Below are 21,753 nucleotides of genomic sequence, written 5' to 3'. Positions count from 1 at the left end.
TTCGCCCTCTACATTAGCTACTCCTGACGTTTCAAGAAGACCTTCAAGTGATATGAACTTTTCTACTAGTTCCTCGGTCCAATCTAATTGTTTATCTTCTACAGGGTGTTCTCTTTGACCCAATCAAAGAGGTAGAATTCTAGGATCTGAACAAAGCCACCATCTACTACACTTCCACCACCGATCTGATTCTTTGAAATAGTTCAAAGAAAAAACAAAAAGGGTAATCGCCGGTCATTTCTGATCAGGCAGGTAGAACAAAATATAACAGGTTTTCAGGGGCGCAAGAAACGCAAAGACTAAGTAACCCAATCTACATGTGCCAATTGCCACTGGGGGCAGCTCGACTGCTAACCTCTTTTATCCCCATCCAAATATTGTACAACCAATACTGTCCAGGTAATTCTCCACTATCCTTTTACAGGAAAACCAGCATAGATCACATGACCACATCACTGAGGATGGAGGAGGACCCGAGTCATGTGACTGGGAGGATACTAAACCTCACCCTGGAGATCATCTACCTGCTGACCGGAGAGGTGAGGAGGATTCTGGGAAGTCACATGACATCACTCTTATCTCTAGTAATAATACACAGACCTGACCGGAGAGGTGAGGAGGATTCTGGGAGGTCACATGACATCACTCTTATCTCTATTAATAATACACAGACCTGACCGGAGAGGTGAGGAGGATTCTGGGAGGTCACATGACATCACTCTTATCTCTATTAATAAAACACAGACCTGACCGGAGAGATGAGGAGGATTCTGGGAGGTCACATGACATCACTCTTATCTCTATTAATAACACAGACCTGACCGGAGAGGGGAGGAGGATTCTGGGAGGTCACATGACGTCACTCTTATCTCTATTAATAAAACACAGACCTGACCGGAGAGGTGAGGAGGATTCTGGGAGGTCACATGACGTCACTCTTATCTCTAATAATAAAACACAGACCTGACCGGAGAGGTGAGGAGGATTCTGGGATTCTAACATGATATTCCTATTGGTTCTCCAATACAGAGATTTCCTCTTGTGAAGTCAGGTGATCATATGACCATCACAGTGCCTCCATGTGACTCCCTAAAACCTGAGAGACACAACATGGAGAAGATTCTAGAAGTCACCAAGAAGATGATGGAGCTGCTGACAGGAGAGGTGAGGAGGATTCTGGGACATTATCCAGTAACAGACCAGGGGTGTGTCTGGATCGTGACTGTATCATTGTGTGTGTCAGGTTCCTATAAGGTGTCAGGATGTCACTGTCTATTTCTCCATGGAGGAGTGGGAGTATTTAGAAGGACACAAGGATCTCTACAAGGACGTCATGATGGACACTCTACAAGGACGTCATGAAGAGGACGACAATGTACATGATCAGGTAGATTTTGAAAAATGATTGAGAGTTCTGATTTTTATATAAGCATATGTGTTACAATGAATGTTGTTTTTATATAGAATCTAATTATATTATATATATTTTATAGAATGGAAACATCATGGAAAATAACATTGATACTAAAGAAGAGTATAAAGAGGAGGTTGAGGAGTATGGGGTGGTGAAGGAACTTTCAGATATACACAAGGATATGATTAAGACACCTAATACCAGGAACCCACCAGAGAGATGTCCCCGTCCTCTGTATTCCCGGGATTCCACACAGGAAGGTCACACCATCCCCCACCATCATCAGGTAGATGAGGAACAATCACTGATGGTATCATTAGGATCTGTACATTATCTGCATTGTTACCATTGATGTCATTTTTATTCTATATTCAGAGTGGAAACCTGAGAGATTCTGATCTTGAAGAAGAGATACAAGAGGAGGATGATGAGGATGGGGTGACGGAGGAGTCAGAGTTTCTCAGACACCTGTTCCAGACCAACATGGTGGAGTCATCCAGCTACAGGAACCCACCAGAGAGATGTCCCCGTCCTCTGTATTCCCGGGATGCCACACAGGAAGGTCACAACTGCACAAAATCTTATCAGGTAGATGAGGAACAGTTATTGGTAGTTATGATTTATACACAGCATGTTTGTTACAATAAATGTTTTATTATATATTCAGAGGGGAAACCTTCAGGATAGTATCAATGTAAAAGAAGAGTATATAGAGGAGGATGGAAAGTATGGTGTGATGAAGAATTTTCAAGAAGAACACAAGGATATGATGGAGCCACCTAATACCAGGAACCCCCCAGAGAGATGTCCCCGTCCTCTGTATTCCCGGGATTCCACACAGGAAGGTCACAACTACATACTGAATGATCAGGTAGGTGGAGTTGAGGGTCGGGAACATAAAGTGATTGAACACTCTGACATGTGGAGATGATGTGTGGACTCTACAAGATGATATTTTCTATGTGATCTCACATCATAAATACTTCTATGTTACAGATGTTATTTTCTGCCATTCTGTTGGTTTAGGGTGAAGATCTGATGATCATAAAAACTGAGTGTGACGTAGAAGAGGAGTACATTTGGGATGATCAGCAATATACGGAGGAGGCTGAAATGACGAGGACATTCATAGAGGAGGAAACGACAATGAGCTCCACTATGGATGGAGGACTTCACAGTGTGGATAGACCATGGAGTCCCTCTGACTCTGAGCAACCTCGTACTGTGAGGGGTGGGGCCGGGATTCAGGGGGAGGAGACATTTCCCTGTCCTGAATGTGGGGAAAGTTTTAGCTCCAAGCTAAGGCTTTTTCTACATCAGAAATCTCACAAGGGGGAGAAGCTTCTTTCCTGTTCTGAATGCGGGGAATGTTTCCTTTCTAAATCAGAACTGGACATACATTGCACATCTCACCACGCTGACAAGCCGTATTCCTGTCCAGAGTGCGGGAGATGTTTTTCACGCAAATCCTACCTGTCTAAACATCAAAGGTTGCACACAAAGGGGCAGCCGTATTCCTGCCCAGAGTGCGGGAAATGTTTTACACAGCAATCAGACCTTGATATACATCTAAGGTCTCACACAGAGGGAAAGCCATATTCCTGCGCTGAGTGTGGGAAATGTTATAAACATAAATTAGACGTTGTTATGCATCAAAAATCTCACGCGGTGGAGAAGCCGTATTCCTGCCCTGATTGCGGAAAATGTTTTTTACAGAAGTCTTGTCTTGTCAGACATCGGAGGTTACACACGGGGGAAAAGTTGTCTTTCTGCCCTGAGTGTGGGAAATCTTTTCCATGTAAATCAGACCTCATTGCTCATCAAAGATCCCACACAGGCGAGAAGCCGTATTCCTGCCCTGAGTGCGGGAAATGTTTTTCACAGAAGTCCCATATTTACTCACATCGGAGATCTCACACGGGTGAGAGGCCGTATTCCTGTTCTGAATGTGGAAAAACTTTTACACAAAAGTCCAGTCTTACTAAACATCAGATGTGGCACACGCAGGAAAATCTCCTTTCCTGCCCTGAGTGCGGGAAATGTTTTCTACAGAAATCGGCACTTATCTCACATCTGAAATCTCACACAGCAGAGAAGCCGTAGTGTAGAACATGTTATATACCCAAACTAGACCTTGGAAGACTTCATAGTTCCCCCACTGAGGAGTTGTGGTGAGTGAACTGACTAGGGTTCCGTTCCTGAGAACCCTGCCTGAAATCCGCAACTGCCAAACATCGAAACCAAAGCCCATTGAGGTCTACGGGAGCCGAATCTTGTATGTTTTTCACTTTCTTCAAGGAGAATTTGAAAGCTTTTAGTACAAAAAGGGTTTAGTTGGACAGGGCCATGGGAAAAGTTTGGTGGAGCACCAACTCGAGCAAAGGTGACATAAACAAAAAATAGTGCCCTTAAATGACAGATCTTTCTCCAGCCTACCTCTGTTCCTAAACTAAGCAGCCAAGATTTCCCAGAGTGACGTCGCTGACCACATATGGTCATGGCCATTTGTGATCATTGATGTCTGGAAGGATTTTCAGTTGGTTGACATTCACCAGCCAGTCAGGGAGCTGTCATTTTGCAGCGGGAGTTCATCTGTAAAGGGATGTCATGGTGCAGCTTTTTAGGGCATTGTTGATGGATCTACATCTCTGGGTGACATATTTGAATTGACGTTGACATAGTTGATGGATCTACATCTCTGGGTGACATGGTTGGATTGACGTTGACATAGTTGATGAATCTACACCTCTGGTTGGATTTAGGTTGATATAGTTGATGGATCTACACCTCTGGGTGACATGGTTGGATTTAGGTTGACATAGCTGGTGGATAGACACCTCACCTACATGGATGGATCTACACCTACACTTGACATGGACATAGTTGATGGATCTACACCTCTGGGTAACATGGTTGGATTGACGTTGACATAGTTGATGGATCTACACCTCTGGGTGACATGGTAAGATTGATGTTGACATTGTTGATGGATCTACAGCTCTTTGTGACATGGTTGGATTTAGGTTGACGTAGTTCATGGATCTACACCTCTGGGTGACATGGTTGGATTGACATTGACATAGTTGATGGTTCTACACCTCTGGGTGACATGGTTGGATTGATGTTGACATAGTTGATGGACCTACAGCTCTGGTGACATGGTTGGATTGATGTTGACATAGTTGATGGACCTACAGCTCTTTGTGACATGGTTGGATTGACGTTGACATGGTTGATGGATCTACACCTCTGGGTGACATGGTTGGATTGATGTTGACATGGTTGATGGACCTACACCTCTGGGTTACATGGTTGGATTGACGTTGACATGGTTGATGGACCTACACCTCTGGGTTACATGGTTGGATTGACGTTGACATGGTTGATGGATCTACACCTCTGGGTGACATGGTTGGATTGACGTTGACATAGTTGATGGATCTACACCTCTGGGTGACATGGTTGGATTTAGGTTGACATGGTTGATGGACCTACACCTCTGGGTTACATGGTTGGATTGACGTTGACATGGTTGATGGATCTACACCTCTGGGTGACATGGTTGGATTGACGTTGACATAGTTGATGGATCTACACCTCTGGGTGACATGGTTGGATTTAGGTTGACATGGTTGATGGATCTACACCTCTGGGTGACATGGTTGGATTTACGATGACAAAATTGATGGATCTACACCTCTGGATGACATGGTTGGATTTAGGTTTACATAGCTAGTGGATATACACCTCTGGGACATGGTTGGATTGACGTGGACATAGTTGATGGATCTACAGCTCTCGGTGACATGGTTGGATTGAGATAGTTGATGAATATATACCTCTGGGTGACATGGTTGTATTTATGTTGACACAGTTGATGGATATATACCTCCTGGGAGACCTGATTGGATTTGATTTAGGTTGACGGATTTACATTGACATAGTTGATGGATCTACACCTCTGGGTGACATGGTTGGATTGACGTTGACATAGTTGATGGATCTACAGCTCGGGGTGACATGGTTGGATTGAGATAGTTGATGAATATATACCTCTGGGTGACATGGTGGGATTTACATTGGCATAGTTGATGGATCTACACCTTTGGATGACATGCTTTACATTGGAAAAGAAGGTTTATTTATTTGTAATAAATAATTATTTTCACAGTGTCTTTGTGTTAACTGTCATTTTTTTTGTGAATGCGTAACAATATATACTGTCATATACCTGGTTGAGACCAAGACGAGAGCTTCCATTACACCTCTCTCCCCTAAGGTTGATGACTGGGTATAACAGGGCGCAGAGTTACACGGGTGCCTGTAGGAGATCGCAGTTGGGAGATCTTGTAGCAGAGGCAAAGCAATAGGCAAGCTGGCAGATGCAGGATCTCGAAAGCATGGTCAGATGGGAAGGAGTTGGCAACAATTGGGCAGCTGTGGTACAGAATCAGGAACTGGGAGCAGAGTCAGAGCAAGGCCACAATTATCACGAGAGCAGCGGAGGTACTGCAATAGCAGGCAAGAGGGAAGGTCGGATCACAACCCAGAGTCAGCAACAGGGGTTCAGGAACAAGCAGGCTCAACAAGCCGGGTCAGGATACAGATGTACACACGGGATAAAGTCACAGGCAGAAGGAAATGATGTCCACTCAGCAATTATTCTGAGTCCTGTAGGGCTTTAAATAGGCCACTGGGTGCCAAAGTTCATCCAAATTCATCCGTCCAAACTTTTGCTCGTTCAGATGTGTATGCGCACACGCTCTTATAGATGTGTGCATGGTCCTCATGCACACATGAGGATATCTTTAAGCACGGGTATAAGCTTGGTTTTCCTGACATGTGCTATGAACGCTCTTTATCATTTACTCAAAAGGTTGGTAGACCCAAAGATCATTCTACCCGTAATGTCTCCTCCACACCATCACAACCCCTAACCACAAGATCGTCTTTGTTCCTCACTTTCATATCACATCTAACATAGAGGAACCCCCCTCCATCTTTTCTATGTCCTGTGTCGCTCTAAACAAAAGAATCGGCATGAATACAAACAGCCCAGTCTTGTGAGGAGCCAAGCCGTGTTTCTGGAACACCAACCCCAAGATCATCTTTCTTCCTCACTTTCACATCACATCTAACATAGAGAAACCCCCCTCCATCTTTTCTATGTCCCGTGTCCCTCTAAACAAGAGGATCGGCATGAATACAAACAGCCCAGTCTTGTGAGGAGCCAAGCCGTGTTTCTGGAACTCCAACCACAAGATCATCTTTCTTCCTCACATCCAACATAGAGAAGCCCCCCTCCATCTTTTCTATGTCTCGTGTCCCTTGAAACAAGAGGATCAGCATGAATACCAACAGCCCAGTCCTGTGAGGAGCCAAGCCGTTTTTCTGGAACACCAACTACATTCTCCATCACTGAAAGCATCAACATCTCCCATTCTGCTTGGCAGGTTGCCAAAACCAGATGGACCCCCTTTCTCTGGAGGGTCTGCCGAAACAGACCCACCCAAGGACTAGGTGGTGCTCCCCCGAAGGGAGACCCCATGAGAGAGGGCAAACCAAGCCAGTAAGTCACATCCACCCCCCAAGATGGAGGGGAGACGGAGTGTAGTATAGTGCAGTGACCGTGGTGCCATAAATCAAAGTGACCCTCACTTACAGTGATTGTACGACACTCCTGGACTGGCATTCCAGGGGCACATACACCATAGGCTTTCAGTTCCCTATCCGACCCCGCGAGCGGATCAGTGCAGCCCTCTGTCCCTGCCAGATAGAGAGCCCTTCTAGTTTTTTTCAGGGAGAGCCACCTGACGCATAATGGCTTCCACCGGTACTAGCCCTTCCAGGTTCCCATCAATCCGGTGGATTTGCATGGCCCCACCCTGTCTCCATTCTAGGGGGACGCCAGCTCCTCCACCAGATGCTGACACAAACAGCACCAACACCGGTCAGAAGGCCGGAAAAAGACCCATCCTTACTAGGGGCACCCTTCCGGATGGCTCAGACTAAACCATTGGCCAGCCCCCAGTATCTGTCGGGCAGCACAGGCATAGTCCCTACCGAAACCGCCCTTCCAGGTGCAATGACACCATTGGATTTGCATCTGCCCTCCCCAGTCTTGGGAGTAGCATAGCGCCTACTCTGGCAACTGATAAGAACACATACTACACTTGATCTTAGCCAAAAGGCCGAGAAGCGATCCCATAAGGGACACACCAACCAAAAGGGGTGACTCCAAATGCTGGACACCTACCTCTTCACAAGGGCATAACTTTTCCTAGAAAGAAGCACTGAATGCCGGCATGAGGAAGAGAGTCAAATTTATGAGTTAGGTCCTGCAAGTAGGGGATGGGCGGAGCATACCAAGTGGTAGGGTGACATGGACCTGTCAGGAAATAAGTCCCATCGTTGGCGTCAGTGGAATAAAATAAGTCCCGTTGTTTGTCAGTAAGAACAAAGTCTAACCCCAGCCAGGCATTGGTCTTCAATGGTGATACTTACCTGGTAACACTGTCCTGTTCCTCTGCCTCTCTGCTGATGTCGGAGTTCTTCAAGTGATTTGAGAAGCTACCTTAAGGTGCTATATAAAATAAAGTTTATTATTAATATAGTTCTACTTTCACTGTCAGAAAGGAGATCACTCCACCCAGGGCCGATCCGAGACGGGGTGCTCTGCACCCAGGCGCCAGAGAGGAGGGGGCGCCAAAGTGTCAGGAGCACCACACAGTTGGTCCCGAGTATGTTACCATTAAGTGGGTTAGGACTCCCTGGCAGCTTCATTCCGGGACAATACAGAGTCCCGGAATTAAATGACTGGCTGCTCTGTGCCACTGTAAAAAAAAAGATTGTCAAAGTTCAGCCAAACTCACTGGTTGCTAGGGCCGCCCCGCTTGGCGTGTAGCAACCAGTGACGTCCCATGTGCAGACTGAGAGTGCAGAGGGAGGCGGCCAGCAGAGGGAACAGGCCTTTGCTGCACACTGTGACTGGACTCCACCCACCTCCTCTCCTCCTCCGGCCGTGGCATCAGCAGAGAGAGCAGCACTCACCGCTGACTCTGAGTCCTCCCTCCGACCTCCAGTCCAGTCAGTGACCTTTCGGCTGAGTCAGCGTGGCGGGCGGCGGCATTCTGCCATGCCAGACCAGTGCCTTAGATCCACGGCTCGGCTCAGCCAGCTGTTCCCTTCCCGAGGACCTCCGCTGCAGCCCAGGGCCGCAAATCTCCGACGCGACCTCCTCCCGCCCGACTGCCTGCCTGGACCAGGGAACCAGGAAGAGAAGACCGGCGCTGAAGTTTGCCCCACCAGACCAGACTGAGTGACAGAGTCTCCACCCAACAGTCTGATATGATTGCAGTGCCTGGTGATGGAACCCAGAGAGTGTTCCAGTCAGGGCCATCTTTAAGGCAGGGCAAAAGGGGCAGCTGCCCTGGGTCCTGCCACTGTTGTGGGGCCCAGAAGCAGCCGCCTCATACTTGCCAACTATCCCAGTTTAAGTTCCCTTGAAGTTTTAGTCCTGTGTCCTGCTATCTCAGTGCGAAGTGCTGCTACTAATGCTGCCCAGCTCTTCCCTATTGTTGTGTACAGATGACTCACCTGCAGACCCTGGGCCAGATTCTCAAAGAGATACGACGGTGTATCCCCTGATACACCGTCGTATCTCAGAGTTGCGTCGGTCGTATCTATGCGACTGATTCATAGAATCAGCTACGCATAGATATGCCTAAGATCCGACAGGTGTAACTGTGTTACACCGTCGGATCTCAACTGCATTTTTAAAATGGCCGCGGGGGGCGTTCTTGCTGATTTACGGCGAGAATATGTAAATCAGCGAGATACGCCAATTCACGAACGTACGCGGGCCCGACGCAGTGTTTTTACGATGTTTACGTAAGGGTTTTCCCGGCGCATAGTTACCCCTGCTTCTATGAGGCGCAGCCAATGTTAAGTATGGCTGTCGTTCCCGCGACAAAATTTTTTACGTTGTTTGCGTAAGTCGTTCGCGAATACGGATGGACGTCATTTACGTAAGCGTCGAAACCAGGGACGTCGTTGCGACGTCATTTGGAGCAATGCACGCTGGGAAAATTTCCGGACGGCGCATGCGCCATTCGATCGGCGCGGGGACTCGCCTGATTTGAATAGCACACTCCCCCTAGCCGCGGAATTTGAATTCCGCCGGAGGAATTACGATCCGCCGCCGCAAGTTTGGAGGTAAGTGTTTTGTGAATTGCCCACTTGCCTCTAAAACTTGTGGCGGCGGATCTTAAATCAGATAGGTTACACGGATCTAAAGATCCGCTGATCTATGTGAATCTGGCCCCCCTGTGTTTACATTTTCAACTTCAGAATGAGGGACAAATGAGCATACCCCCCAAACAAAGTTGTTGAGCAGGGAGGGTCCGCGGATCAGAGTTGTTGAGCGGGGGGGGGGTCACGGATGAGAGCTGTTGAGCGATAGGGGGGGGTTCTGCGGATCAAAGTTGTTGAGCGGGGGGTAGGGTTGCCACCTCATCCCTTTAAAACATATGATGAATTACACAAGTTCTGAGGCTGATTTAATGCAGGTAAGGCATCAAATGAGTCTAATTACCACCTTAATTAGCCACAGAACCTGTGTAGTTAATATGTGTTTGGTTTTAAAGGGATGAGGTGGCAACCCTACGGGGGGGGGGGGGTGTTGCGAAATCGCGGGACCATTGGAATGTTCGCGGGACCGCATTGCCAATTGCATTGCCTCGGAATCTGGGACGGTTGGGAGGTATGCTACACTGATATTTATTGTATGTCTCAGAGCAGGTGGAGAGCAAAGTTGCATGGGGGGGGGGGGGGGGGGCCAAGATTTTTTTTCCCCAGGGTCCAATCAACATTAAAGACGGCCCTGGTTCCAGTCATCATCACCTCACTGACGCTCTACACAGAGTGCTGGAACCTGCTGGACCTGGACACGTTGGGTCAGTAGACAAAATCCTAGGACTGGTCTGCAGCATGAGGGACACTTGGCAACAATATAAAAAAGGTTTCCGTTCACACTACGAGGCGTTTCTTGGGGCTGCAGTTCCTCTGAGCTCCACAAGGTGGTGATCTCACGTCTAAGATAGGAAATCTCTATGGAAGTGATGTCAGATACAGACAGGAAGTGATGTCAGGCTCGGACAGGAAGTTCTGGGTGAGAGGTGAGTCGGCAGGAAGCAAGAGAGGAGACATTGTTGGAAGGGGCAGCCGAGGAGGTAATAAGATCGTATTTTCTGTTTACACCCAGTACGGAGTGTTGCTGGTATCGGTCGTGTGTCCAGTATGTTCAGTGAGGTTTATGATTGTTGTGTGTGGCTCTGCAGTATTTATGACATTTGTATCATAGAGTTGTGTCTTCTCTGGCAGAGGCAGTTGAGGATCGGGGGAGGCTCCTTTTCAGCTCTGGTCACATGACACAGCCGAGGGGAGGACTTCTTACTCTGAACTGCCATTTTATCTGGTAAGTGTGTTTAGGGGAACAATATATGTACTGAGAGAATTGCTGACGGGGTGGGGGGCAGTTTTGGGGGTAGTCTGTACTGAGGTTATGTGAAGGGTGGGGGATTTATATTGTTGGGAATGTGGACTTTAGAGGAAATTGTACCGAGAAGGGGGGGGGTGTACATCAGTAAGGATGAGCTCCGGCGTGTTCGCAAAGCCCATGTGCAGAGCCCGCCAGGAAGTCGGCACTGCGCTGCGCTAATCACAGGCAGGGAGACATTTCCCGATCTCTACAGCCGCACATCGGGACAATGTCTCACTGCCTGTGTTTAGTGCAGCGCAGTACCGACTTCCTGGCGGGCTCTGCACGTGGGCTCGCCGGAGCTCATCGTTATACACCAGGTTGTGCATTGCCCACTTCTGGCCCCTATACCCTCTACGTCAGTGGTCATCAACCCTGCCCTACAGGGCCCACTAACAGGCCAGGTTTTATGTATTACCATGGGGAGATGCAGTCTAGAATACTGCAATCACTGAGCAGCAAATGATATCACCTGTGATGTATTTCAGTTATCTTGCAAACCTGGCCTGTTAGTGGGCCCTGTAGGGCAGGGTTGATGACCACTGCTCTACATCACCCACTCCTGACCTCTACGTCACCCACTCCTGACTTCTGCACCCTCTGAGTCTCCCACTCCTGACCTTAGCATCACCCACTCCTGACCTCTACACCCTTTGCATCGCCCACTCCCGACCCCTCTGCATCACCCACTCCTCACCCCTCTGCGCCGCCCAATCCTGACTTCAGTATCACCCACTCCTGACCCCTCTGCATCACCCACTCCTGACCTCTGCACCCTCTGCGTGACCCACTCCTGACCCCTCTGTGTGACCCACTCCTGACTTCTGCACCCTCTGAGTCTCCTACTCCTGACCTTAGCATCACCCACTCCTGACCTCTACACCCTCTGCGTCGCCCACTCCTGACCCCTCTGCGTCACCCACTTCTGACCCCTCTGCGTCACCCACTCCTGACTTCTGCACCCTCTGAGTCTCCTACTCCTGACCTTAGCATCACCCACTCCTGACCTCTACACCGTCTGCGTCGTCCACTCCCGACCCCTCTGCGTCGCCCACTCTTGACCCCTCTGCGTCGCCCACTCTTGACCCCTCTGCGTCGCCCACTCTTGACCCCTCTGCGTCGCCCACTCTTGACCCCTCTGCGTCGCCCACTCTTGACCCCTCTGCGTCGCCCACACTTGACCCCTCTGCGTCGCCCACTCTTGACCCCTCTGCGTCGCCCACTCTTGACCCCTCTGCGTCGCCCACTCTTGACCCCTCTGCGTCGCCCACTCTTGACCCCTCTGCGTCGCCCACTCTTGACCCCTCTGCGTCGCCCACTCTTGACCCCTCTGCGTCGCCCACTCTTGACCCCTCTGCGTCGCCCACTCCCCACCCCTCTGCGTCGCCCACTCCTGACCCCTCTGCGTCGCCCACTCCTGATCCCTCTGCGTCACTTACTCCTGACCCCTTTGTGTCACCCATTACTGACCTCTACATTACTCACTCCTGACCTCTACATCACCCGGCATTAGGGATGAGCCGAACACCCCTGGTTCGGTTCGCAGCAGAACATGCGAACCGGCAAAAAGTTTGTGTGAACAACGTTAAAGTGTATGGGACACGACCGTGAAAAATCAAAAGTGCTCATTTTAAAGACTTATATGCAAGTTATTGTCATAAAAAGTGTTTGGGAGTCCTGGGTCCTGCAGTGCAAAAAAAGTTTTAAAACCGGACATTTTTTCAGGAGCAGTGATCTTAATAAGTGAAACAATAAAAGTGAAATATTCCTTTAATTATCGTGCCTGGGGGGGGGCGGTGTCTATAGTATGCCTGTAAAGTGGTTCATTTTTCCCATGTTTAGAACAGTCCCCGCAGCAAAATGACGTTTCTAAAGGGAAAAAGTCATTCAAAACTGCTTGCGGCTGTAATGTAATGTCGGGTCCTAGCAATATAGATGAAAATCATCGAGAAATTGCATGGTTCTCCTGCCCCCCCCCCCCCCCCAGACCATTACCAGGCCCTTTGAGTCTGTTATGGATATTAAGGGGACACCAGCACCCAAATAACCACAAAAAAAAAAGGCGTGGAGCCCCCAGGCCCTATATACTCTGAACAGCAGTATACAGGCGGTCCCCAGGTTACAAACAAGACAGGGACTGTAGGCTTGTTCTTAAAGTGGAGGTTCACCCTCAAAAAAAATTCTGACATCACAAGGAGTCGTGCCATCCTACCAGCACATATTCATTTTCACCCCCCCGGCAATCCCGCGGGACAGGGCGTTCCCAAGCACTGCCTGTGATTGACAGGCTTCCGAACGGCGCATACTGCGAGTCACAGGTTGCCGACAGAACCCGAACGTCGGTGCGCAGGCGCCGTATAGAGCCGCACCGACGTTCTGTTTTTTCCGGCAACCTGTGACGCGCAGTATGCGCCGTTCGGAAGCCTGTCAATCACAGGCAGTGCTTGTGCAAGCTCTGGCCAGTGGTCCATCCTCAAGACCCAGTAACCCAGTGGATTTTCGGTTGTAAAGGTCTCCAGGTCTGATTTTGCCCCTAGATATTCCTGCACCATGTAATGCAGACGCTGGCGATGGTTGCTTGAACCGATCAGAAGTTGACGCTGAGGACTGAAGAATTGCCTGAAGGCATCGGTCAGCCGGCCACCTTCTCTACCGCTCTTTCTGTGAAAGAAGCCTCAGCAACACTTGGTCCAGCACCAGGAAATTGTAACCTCCCAGGGTCTGGAAACGCATTGCACAAACCTTTCTTCAAGGCCTCCTGAAGATGTTTCATCCTCTGCAAAGGCAGGATGAGTTCTGCAACCTTAGCCTTGTAATGTATATCAATGTATATTCTGTGGCAGAATCACCACTAGCATTTTGGAGGCGTGTGGCGGAACAAGCTCCAGCAATACTGCACCCTGTCCTGCATCCTTCCCAGCTGCCAGCAGAGTTGTCCAGTGCGTCGTGAAAGAAAGGTAACGTCCCTGTCCATGCCTGCTGGACCATGAGTCAGCGGTAAAATGCACCTTACTGTTGACCGCCCTGTCCAACGAGGCCAAGACTTTGCCTTCCACATGCCAGTAGAGAGCTGGAATGGCCTTCCGTGAAAATAAATGGCGTTTTGGAACCTGCCACTGAGGTACCGCACATTCCACAAATTCACGAAAGGGGGCAGAGTCTACCAGCTGAAAATGCAGCAGTTGGAGTGCTAGCAATTTGGCCAAGCTAGCATTCAGACGCTGAGCATGTGGATGGCTGGGACCGAATTTCTTTCTACGGTTTAGCAACTGGGGTAGGGAAATTTGCCTGCTAAAATCGCATGGTGGTGTACCGCTAGCAGATTGGCCGCAAGTACTTGGGGCACCTTATTCTACACCTTCATTCCTCTCAGTGCGGGTTTCTGAGAGGACTGGAGGCCCTGTGGGTTTGGAGATCCCAGATGAGGAGAAAGGTGAGGTCCGCCTTGTTCTTTGATGTGGGTCTTTCAAGTGCTGTTGCCAACGGACTTCACGAGAGGTGGTCATGGGTCTGGTCAAGCATGTGGTACCCAAGCGGCTGCTGTTTTGGCCACGCTTGATCCCCTTCAGACATAGGTTACAAACAGCAACGGTGCGATCTGCTGCATACGTGTCAAAAAAGGCCCAAGCCAAAGAACTTTTCAAAATATGCGGGGAGTCAGAGTCCTCTTTTCTATCAAGCACCCAAGTAGAGTCAGTGACCTCATCATCCCCTCCCTCCTCGTCACTGAAGCAAACTTGGCAGTATGCTGCAGCTGGTGGAACATGACTGCCAGTTTCTTGTCCTTCTTGGGCACCCCCTCTCTCTGGGCTCACGTTACTCCCTTCCTCAACCTAGGTACCACCTTCGGAGCCTTCAAATCGCTGCGCATCCTCCAGCAGCATGTACCCGACACTGTGGTGGAATAGTTCGGAGGACTCCTTCCGTGCATGATGGTCTGGCTACGGAAGGAGTGACTGCGGACAAGGAGCCGGTGGAAGAGGCCGCATTGGCAGGCAAACTACTCTGAGCCTGGGTGACGGAGGATGACGACGGCTTTGTTATCCACTCCACCAACTCTTCTGCATGTTATGGCTCAATAACATGGCCCGCAGCGGAAAAAAAGTACAAGCGTGCCCCGCGGCCACCGTGTCCACGACCAGCACTGTTGACTGTAGACACAGAGGCTGCTTGCCTTCTTTTAGTGGCCTGAGAGTAAGGTTGAGCTCCAGCATGTTCGCATAGTACACGTGCAGAAAAAGTACACCAGGAATGGCCTGCAGTCAGATATAGGCTACACAGGATGCAGAGTATATATATAATCTAAATCACACTATCGCTCCGTCCATGCCAACAACACACTAAACAGGGCCGAAGTGCAGGCAGCCTTATAAAGTGTGGGTCGTGGACTTGGTCCCCATGAGCCATGATTGGCCAAAGGCACCCGGCCTTTTGCCAATTATGGCTCTCTTAGCAGAGGGCACTGGGATTGGCCAAAGCATGAAGGTCATGGTACATGCTTCATGCTTTGGCCAATCATCATACAGCCATGCACTGCGATCTCGCAGTGCATTACGGGGCGTTCTGCAGCGCCCTTTAATTCGCCACAAGCGTCCCATAATATTAGTTTTTCGGCGAACACCCGATGTTCGAGTCAAACTTAAGTTCGACCCGAACATCAAGCTCATCCTTATTCATCATTACCCATTCCTGACCCCTGTACTCTTAGCCTTACCCACTCCTGACCCCTGCACTCTCAGCCTTACCCACTTCTGACCCCTGCACTCTCTGCGTTACCCACTTCTGACCCCTGCACTCTCTGCGTTACCCACTTCTGACCCCTGCACTCTCTGCGTTACCCACTTCTGACCCCTGCACTCTCTGCGTTACCCACTTCTGACCCTTGCACTCTCTGCGTTACCCACTTCCGACCCCTTCGCTCTTTGCATTATTCACTCTTGACCCGGCACTCTCTGCGTTATCCAATGTCAAAATTCCCACTGGGGGCAGCCTGCCGATTAACCCCTTGTATTCTCATTCTAATATTGTCCAATCAATCCAAATAATTTTTCCCTGTCTGTCTACAGAGAAACTCGCATTGATCACATGACCACAGTAATGAAGATGGAGGAGGACCGGCGTCGCATGACTGAGACGATACTAAACTTCACCCTGGAGATCATCTACCTGCTGATCGGAGAGGTGAGGAGGGTTCTGGGAGGTCACATGACATCACTCTTATCTCTATTAATAAAACACAGACCTGACCGGAGAGGTGAGGAGGATTCTGGGATTTTAACATGATATTCCTATTGGTTCTCCAATACAGAGATTTTCTATTGTGAAGTCAGGTGATCATATGACCATCACAGTGCCTCCAAGTGACTCCCTAAAACCTGAGAGACACAACATGGAGAAGATTCTAGAATTCACCAAGAAGATGATGGAGCTGCTGACAGGAGAGGTGAGGAGGATTCTGGGAATTCTGGGACATTATCCAGTAACAGACAAGGGATGTGTCTGGATGGTGACTGTATCATTGTGTGTGTCAGGTTCCTATAAGGTGTCAGGATGTCACTGTCTATTTCTCCATGGAGGAGTGGGAGTATTTAGAAGGACACAAGGATCTCTACAAGGACGTCATGATGGACAATCAGCCGCCCCTCACATCACCGGGTAAGAGGAGACTTTATTGTAAAGGAGAGCAGTACGGAGGCTCCACCTAGATCCCCCATCATCTGATAAACACATAGAAACAATGGCCCGGATTCACAAAGACTTACGCCGTCGTATCTATGCGCTGATTTTTTAAATGAGATACGCCTGAATTTTGCCAAGATACGACCGACGTAAGTCTCCTAGGCCGTCATATCTTGGGTGCATATTTACGCTGGCCGCTAGGGGCGGTTACGTTGACTTACGCTTTGAATATGTAAATGAGCAAGATACGCCGATTCACGAACGTACGTACGCCCGTCGCAGTAAGCTATGCCGTTTACGTAAGGCGTACGTCCGGCGTATAGTTATTCCACCAAAAAGGAGGCGCAGCCCATGCAAAGGTATGGACGTCGGAACAGCCGTCGTTTTTTACGTCGTTTACGTAAGTCGTACGTGAATGGGACTGGGCGTAGGTTACGTTCACGTCATAGGCATTGAGCCGTCGTATGTTAGGGCGTATATTCGATGTGATTCTGGGCATGCGCGCGCATTCGCCGTTCGATCGGCCCTTCATTTACATGGGGTCAAGGTTCATTTTAATACAACACGCCCACTACCTGCCTACTTTCAATTAGGCGGGCTTACGCCGGCCCATTTACACTACGCCGCCGTAACTTTGGGAGCAAGTGCTTTGTGAATACAGCTCTTCCTCTCAGAGTTACGTCGGCGTAGCGCAAATGAGCTGCGCTACGCCCGCTCAAATGTACACCGATCTACCTGAATCTGGCCCAATGTATTCAGTCAGTGTGTGTGTTTTTTACAGATGAATCCAGTAATGGGAACCCACCAGAGAGATGTCCCCGTCCTCTGTATTCCCGGGATTCCACACAGGAAGGTCACCCCATGACTCACCGTCATCAGGTAGGTAGTTAACGGTTATTGGCAGTGATTTATGTACAATCTTGTTTGTTACAATGATTTTATTATTTTATATTTAGAGTGGAACCCTTGAGGAAAATAACATTGTTGTTAAAGAAGAATTTATAGAGGAGGATGAGTCCTTTGGTGTGATTGAGGAGTTTTCAGGACATATGGATGTCCCAATGGAGCCATCCAATACCAGAAACCCACCAGAGAGATGTCCCCGTCCTCTGTATTCCCCGGACTCCACACAGGAAGATCATAACTATACAAAACCTGATCAGGTAGATGAGGAACAATCACTGATAGTATCATTAGGATCTGTACATTATCTGCATTGTTACCATTGATGTCATTTTTATTATATATTCAGAGTGGGAACCTGAGAGATCCTAAAGTTGATATTAAAGAACAGATAAACGAGGAGGAGGCTGAGGAGTATGGAGTGATGGAGAGACTTTTGGAAGGACACAAGGATCTAATGGAGCCACCTAGTAACAGAAACCCACCAGAGAGATGTCCTCGTCCTCTGAATTCCACACAGGAAGGTCACACCATCCCCCAAAATCATCAGGTAGGTGGAGTTGAGGGTCGGGAACATAAAGTGATTGAACACTCTGACATGTGGAGATGATGTGTGGACTCTACAAGATGATATTTTCTATGTGATCTCACATCATAAATACTTCTATGTTACAGATGTTATTTTCTGCCATTCTGTTGGTTTAGGGTGAAGATCTGATGATCATGAAAACTGAGTGTGACGTAGAAGAGACGTATGTGAGGGATGATCAGCAATATACGGAGGAGGATGGAATGATGAGGACATTCATAGAGGAGGACACCCCTACAGAGATCAGCACAGGTGACCCATAATATATTCTTCTCTTATCTCTGCTCTGTTACTGCTCACTGATTGGTTCAGAGTAGGGCGGGAGCTAAGCAATATGATAGGTGAACTAACCCCCTCATATCTATTGATGATGTTATTATATTTTTTTTCAGGACACGTCATGGAGAAGCCCTCAATGGACCATCCACCTGTATTTATAGTTTGTAAAATGGCAGATGAGGACGCAATACGAGATTTTCCCAGAGAAAAGACAATGAGCTCCACTATGGATGGAGGACTTCCCAGTGTGGATAGACCATGGAATCCCTCCGACTCTGAGCAACCTTGTACCGTGAGGAATGGGGCCGGAATTCTGGAGGAGGAGACATTTCCCTGTCCTCAATGTGGGGAAAGTTTTGGCTCGGGTTTAGGTCTTTTTATACATGAGATATCTCACAAGCAGGCAGGATTTCATTCCTGTTCTGAGTGCGGGAAATGTTTTCTAAGTGAAGCACATTTGGTCAGACATCAGAGAACTCACAAAGTTAAAAAGTCGTATTCCCGCCCTGAGTGTGGGAAGCAGTTTGTTTTAATAACAAAACGAAACAAACACTACAAATCCCCCCCGGGTGAGAAGCCATATTCATTGCCTGAGCCCGGGAAATGTTTTTCACAGGAATCACAACTTGATGTACATCAAACCGTTCATACTGAGGAGACGCCGTATTCCTGTCCTGAGCGCGGGAAATACTTTTCACAGGAATCACAACTTGTACATCAAACCGTTCATACTGAGGAGACGCCGTATTCCTGTCCTGAGCGCGGGAAATACTTTTCACAGGAATCACAACTTGTTGTACATCAAACAGTTCATACTGAGACGACGCCGTACCCCTGTACTGAGTGCGGGAAATGCTTTTCAAGCAAATTAGAACTTGTTGTACATCAAAGACATCACACAGGGGTGAGGCCCTATTCCTGCTCTGAGTGTGGAAAAAGTTTTATTTCCGATTCAAAACTAAATAAACACTACATGTCCCACACGGGGGAGAAACCCTCAAAGGATCGTCTCACTTTATCTCCAGGTCGTAAAATGGAAGATGAGGACATCACAGGAGATTGTGGAGGAGAAAAGACAATGAGCTCCACTATGGATGGAGGACTTCCCAGTGTGGATATACCATGGAACCCCGCTGACTCCGAGCAACCTCGTACTGTGGGGGATGGGGCCGGGATTCAGGAGGAGGAGGAGGAATATCCTTGTCCTGAATGTCCGGAAAGATTTAGCTCTAAGTTGAGGCTTTTTTTACATCAGAAATCTCACAAGGAGGAGAAGGTTCTTTCCTGTTCCAAATGCGGGAAATGTTTTCTTGATAAATCGGACCTGGACAAGCATTCTATATCTCACCAGGCGGAGAAGGCCAATTCCTGTCCTGAATGCGGTAAACGTTTTTTACACCGGTCCGTCCTTTTAAGACATCAACAATCGCATGCAGGAGAGAAACAATATCCATGCCCTGAGTGTGGAAAATGCTTTATAGAGAATTCAGACCTTGTTGAACATCAGAGAACTCACACAGGGGAGGAGAAGCCGTATGCCTGCTCTGAGTGCGGGAAACGTTTTTTACGGAAGTCTTGTCTTACCAGGCACCATAGACTGCACACGGGAGAAAAGCTGTATTCCTGCTCCGAGTGCGGGAAACATTTTCCATGTAATTCGGACCTTGTCACACATCTAAGATCCCACACGGGGGAGAAGCCGTATTCCTGCCCTGAGTGCGGGAAATGTTTTTCAAAGAAGTCCCATATTTTTTCACACCAGAAAACGCACACAGGTGAGAAGCCGTATCCATGTCTCGAGTGTGGAAAATGTTTCTCGCAGAAGTCCAGTCTTACTGTACATCAGATATGGCACACGCAAGGAAAGGCGTTTTTCTGCCCCGAGTGTGGGAAAAGTTTTCTACAGGAATCGTCACTTATCAAACATCAGAGAATTCACAGAGCGGAGAAGCCGTATGCCTGCCCTTCGTGCGAACAATGTTTTACCAGGAAATCACAACTTGTTATGCATCAAAAATCTCACAAAGGCGAGCAATGATGAGCGGATTGGCTCGGGTTACGTTCATGGGAGGCTTAAATACGCATATACCAAACATAGCGCCCGAAATCCCGTTGAAAATAATGGGAGATGTTTTTTGGCCTTTCAATGGGCAGCCCCTATCTGTGAATGTCAGCTTTTCCAACAAGAGGGTTTAGCCCATCTTTTGAAACCATTCTTCTATGGTTGGGGGTGTGATGTGTGCTTGATAGCGATGGACCAATAAAAGTGAAAACTAGTTCTGGTGGATATACAGTGGAGTGTATTTTCCTTCAAAGCTGAAGATATCGGCCAATAATAGGTTGATAATGGTCCCCTCCCTGTACTGATACCCGTCCTGGGGTTCAGCTGGCATTATTAGGTTGGGTTTCACTCCTAGTTACAGTAACACAGATTGTAGGCCTATGGTTGCTTGCTCATTGCTAAAAAAGGCCTACAAATATGGACTTTAACCCTCTCGTCTATCAGAGATCACATGACCCAGTGCCTAGGCTTGTGGTTGTGTAAAGAGCACGCCCCTCCCAGTCCCCATTGGTTCCTGCTCTTCTGACAAGGCTGTGTAAATGTAGAAGTGATCTGGGAGGAGGACCAAAGGTTCTTTGATGGGGGGAAGAGTCTCAGCTGGTTGGGACCTCCACAGAGAACATCTCCTCACTCATATCTACCTGATCCAGATGGAATCTTGATGGAAGTGAACTAACCCTCTCATATCTATTGATGATGTTTTTATATTTTTCCAGGACACGCCATGGAGAAACCCTCAAAGGATCGTCTCACTTTATCTCCAAATTGTAAAATGGAAGATGAGGACATCACGGGAGATTGTGGAGGAGAAAAGACAATGAGCTCCACTATGGATGGAGGACTTCACAGTGTGGATAGGCCATGGAATCCCTCTGACTCTGAGCAACCTCGTACTGTGAGGGGTGGGGCCGGAATTCAGGGGGAGGAGACATTTTCCTGTCCTGAATGTGGGGAATCTTTTAGCTCTAAACTCAGGCTTTTTTTACATCAGAAAACTCATAAGGTGGAGAAGCTTCTTTGCTGTTCTGAGTGCGGGAAATGTTTTCTTCGCAAATCAGAACTAGACCTACATTACACAACCCATCAGGCGGAGAGGGAAAATTCCTGTCCGAAGTGTGGAAAATGTTTTTTACACAAGTCCTTCCTTTCCAGACATGAGCGATTGCAAGCGTGCGAGAAGCCGTAAGCCCGCCCCGGGTGCAGGAAAATGTTTTACAGAGAATGCAGACCTTGTTATACATCGAAGATCTCACACAGGGAAGAAGCCGTATTCCTGCCCTGAGTGCAGG

At 48.4% G+C, this 21,753-nt stretch overlaps 2 protein-coding genes, 1 long non-coding RNA gene and 1 pseudogene across 3 annotated transcripts in view; 2 read left to right on the top strand and 2 right to left on the bottom strand.

The window, feature by feature from the left end:
* Positions 1–21,753, bottom strand: part of LOC120909605 (zinc finger protein 585A-like) — a 167,801-nt gene that overhangs the window by 76,234 nt on the left and 69,814 nt on the right. The window lies entirely within an intron of this gene.
* Positions 1,287–21,384, top strand: LOC120909606 (zinc finger protein 260-like). Its single transcript, XM_040321360.1, has 4 exons — positions 1,287–1,387; positions 1,494–1,700; positions 18,240–18,375; positions 18,516–21,384. The coding sequence occupies exons 1-4, from the start codon at positions 1,334–1,336 to the stop codon at positions 20,438–20,440; spliced, it is 2,322 nt and encodes a 773-aa protein (XP_040177294.1). The 5' UTR covers positions 1,287–1,333; the 3' UTR covers positions 20,441–21,384.
* LOC120912527 lies at positions 7,508–7,617 on the bottom strand (annotated as a pseudogene).
* Positions 10,604–16,306, top strand: LOC120909674. The gene is made up of 4 exons (XR_005741334.1): positions 10,604–10,644; positions 10,796–10,889; positions 16,019–16,133; positions 16,261–16,306. It is a non-coding gene; the product is annotated as an uncharacterized LOC120909674 (long non-coding RNA).

The sequence above is a fragment of the Rana temporaria genome, chromosome 8, assembly GCF_905171775.1.
Source record: "Rana temporaria chromosome 8, aRanTem1.1, whole genome shotgun sequence".
NCBI classification, from domain to species: Eukaryota; Metazoa; Chordata; class Amphibia; order Anura; family Ranidae; genus Rana; species Rana temporaria.
Note: the sequence above shows the minus strand (reverse complement) of the source record. Positions and strands in the feature narration are given on the sequence as shown.

What these genes read in the sequence shown, in the direction of transcription:
- LOC120909606 (XM_040321360.1), top strand. Translation starts at nt 1,334, where the DNA reads ATGATGGACACTCTACAAGGACGTCATGAAGAGGACGACAATGTACAT. An exon ending in CCATCCCCCACCATCATCAG is followed by an intron (nt 1,701 to 18,239) that starts GTAGATGAGGAA and finishes CTGTTGGTTTAG; the next exon opens with GGTGAAGATCTGATGATCAT. An exon ending in CCCTACAGAGATCAGCACAG is followed by an intron (nt 18,376 to 18,515) that starts GTGACCCATAAT and finishes ATTTTTTTTCAG; the next exon opens with GACACGTCATGGAGAAGCCC.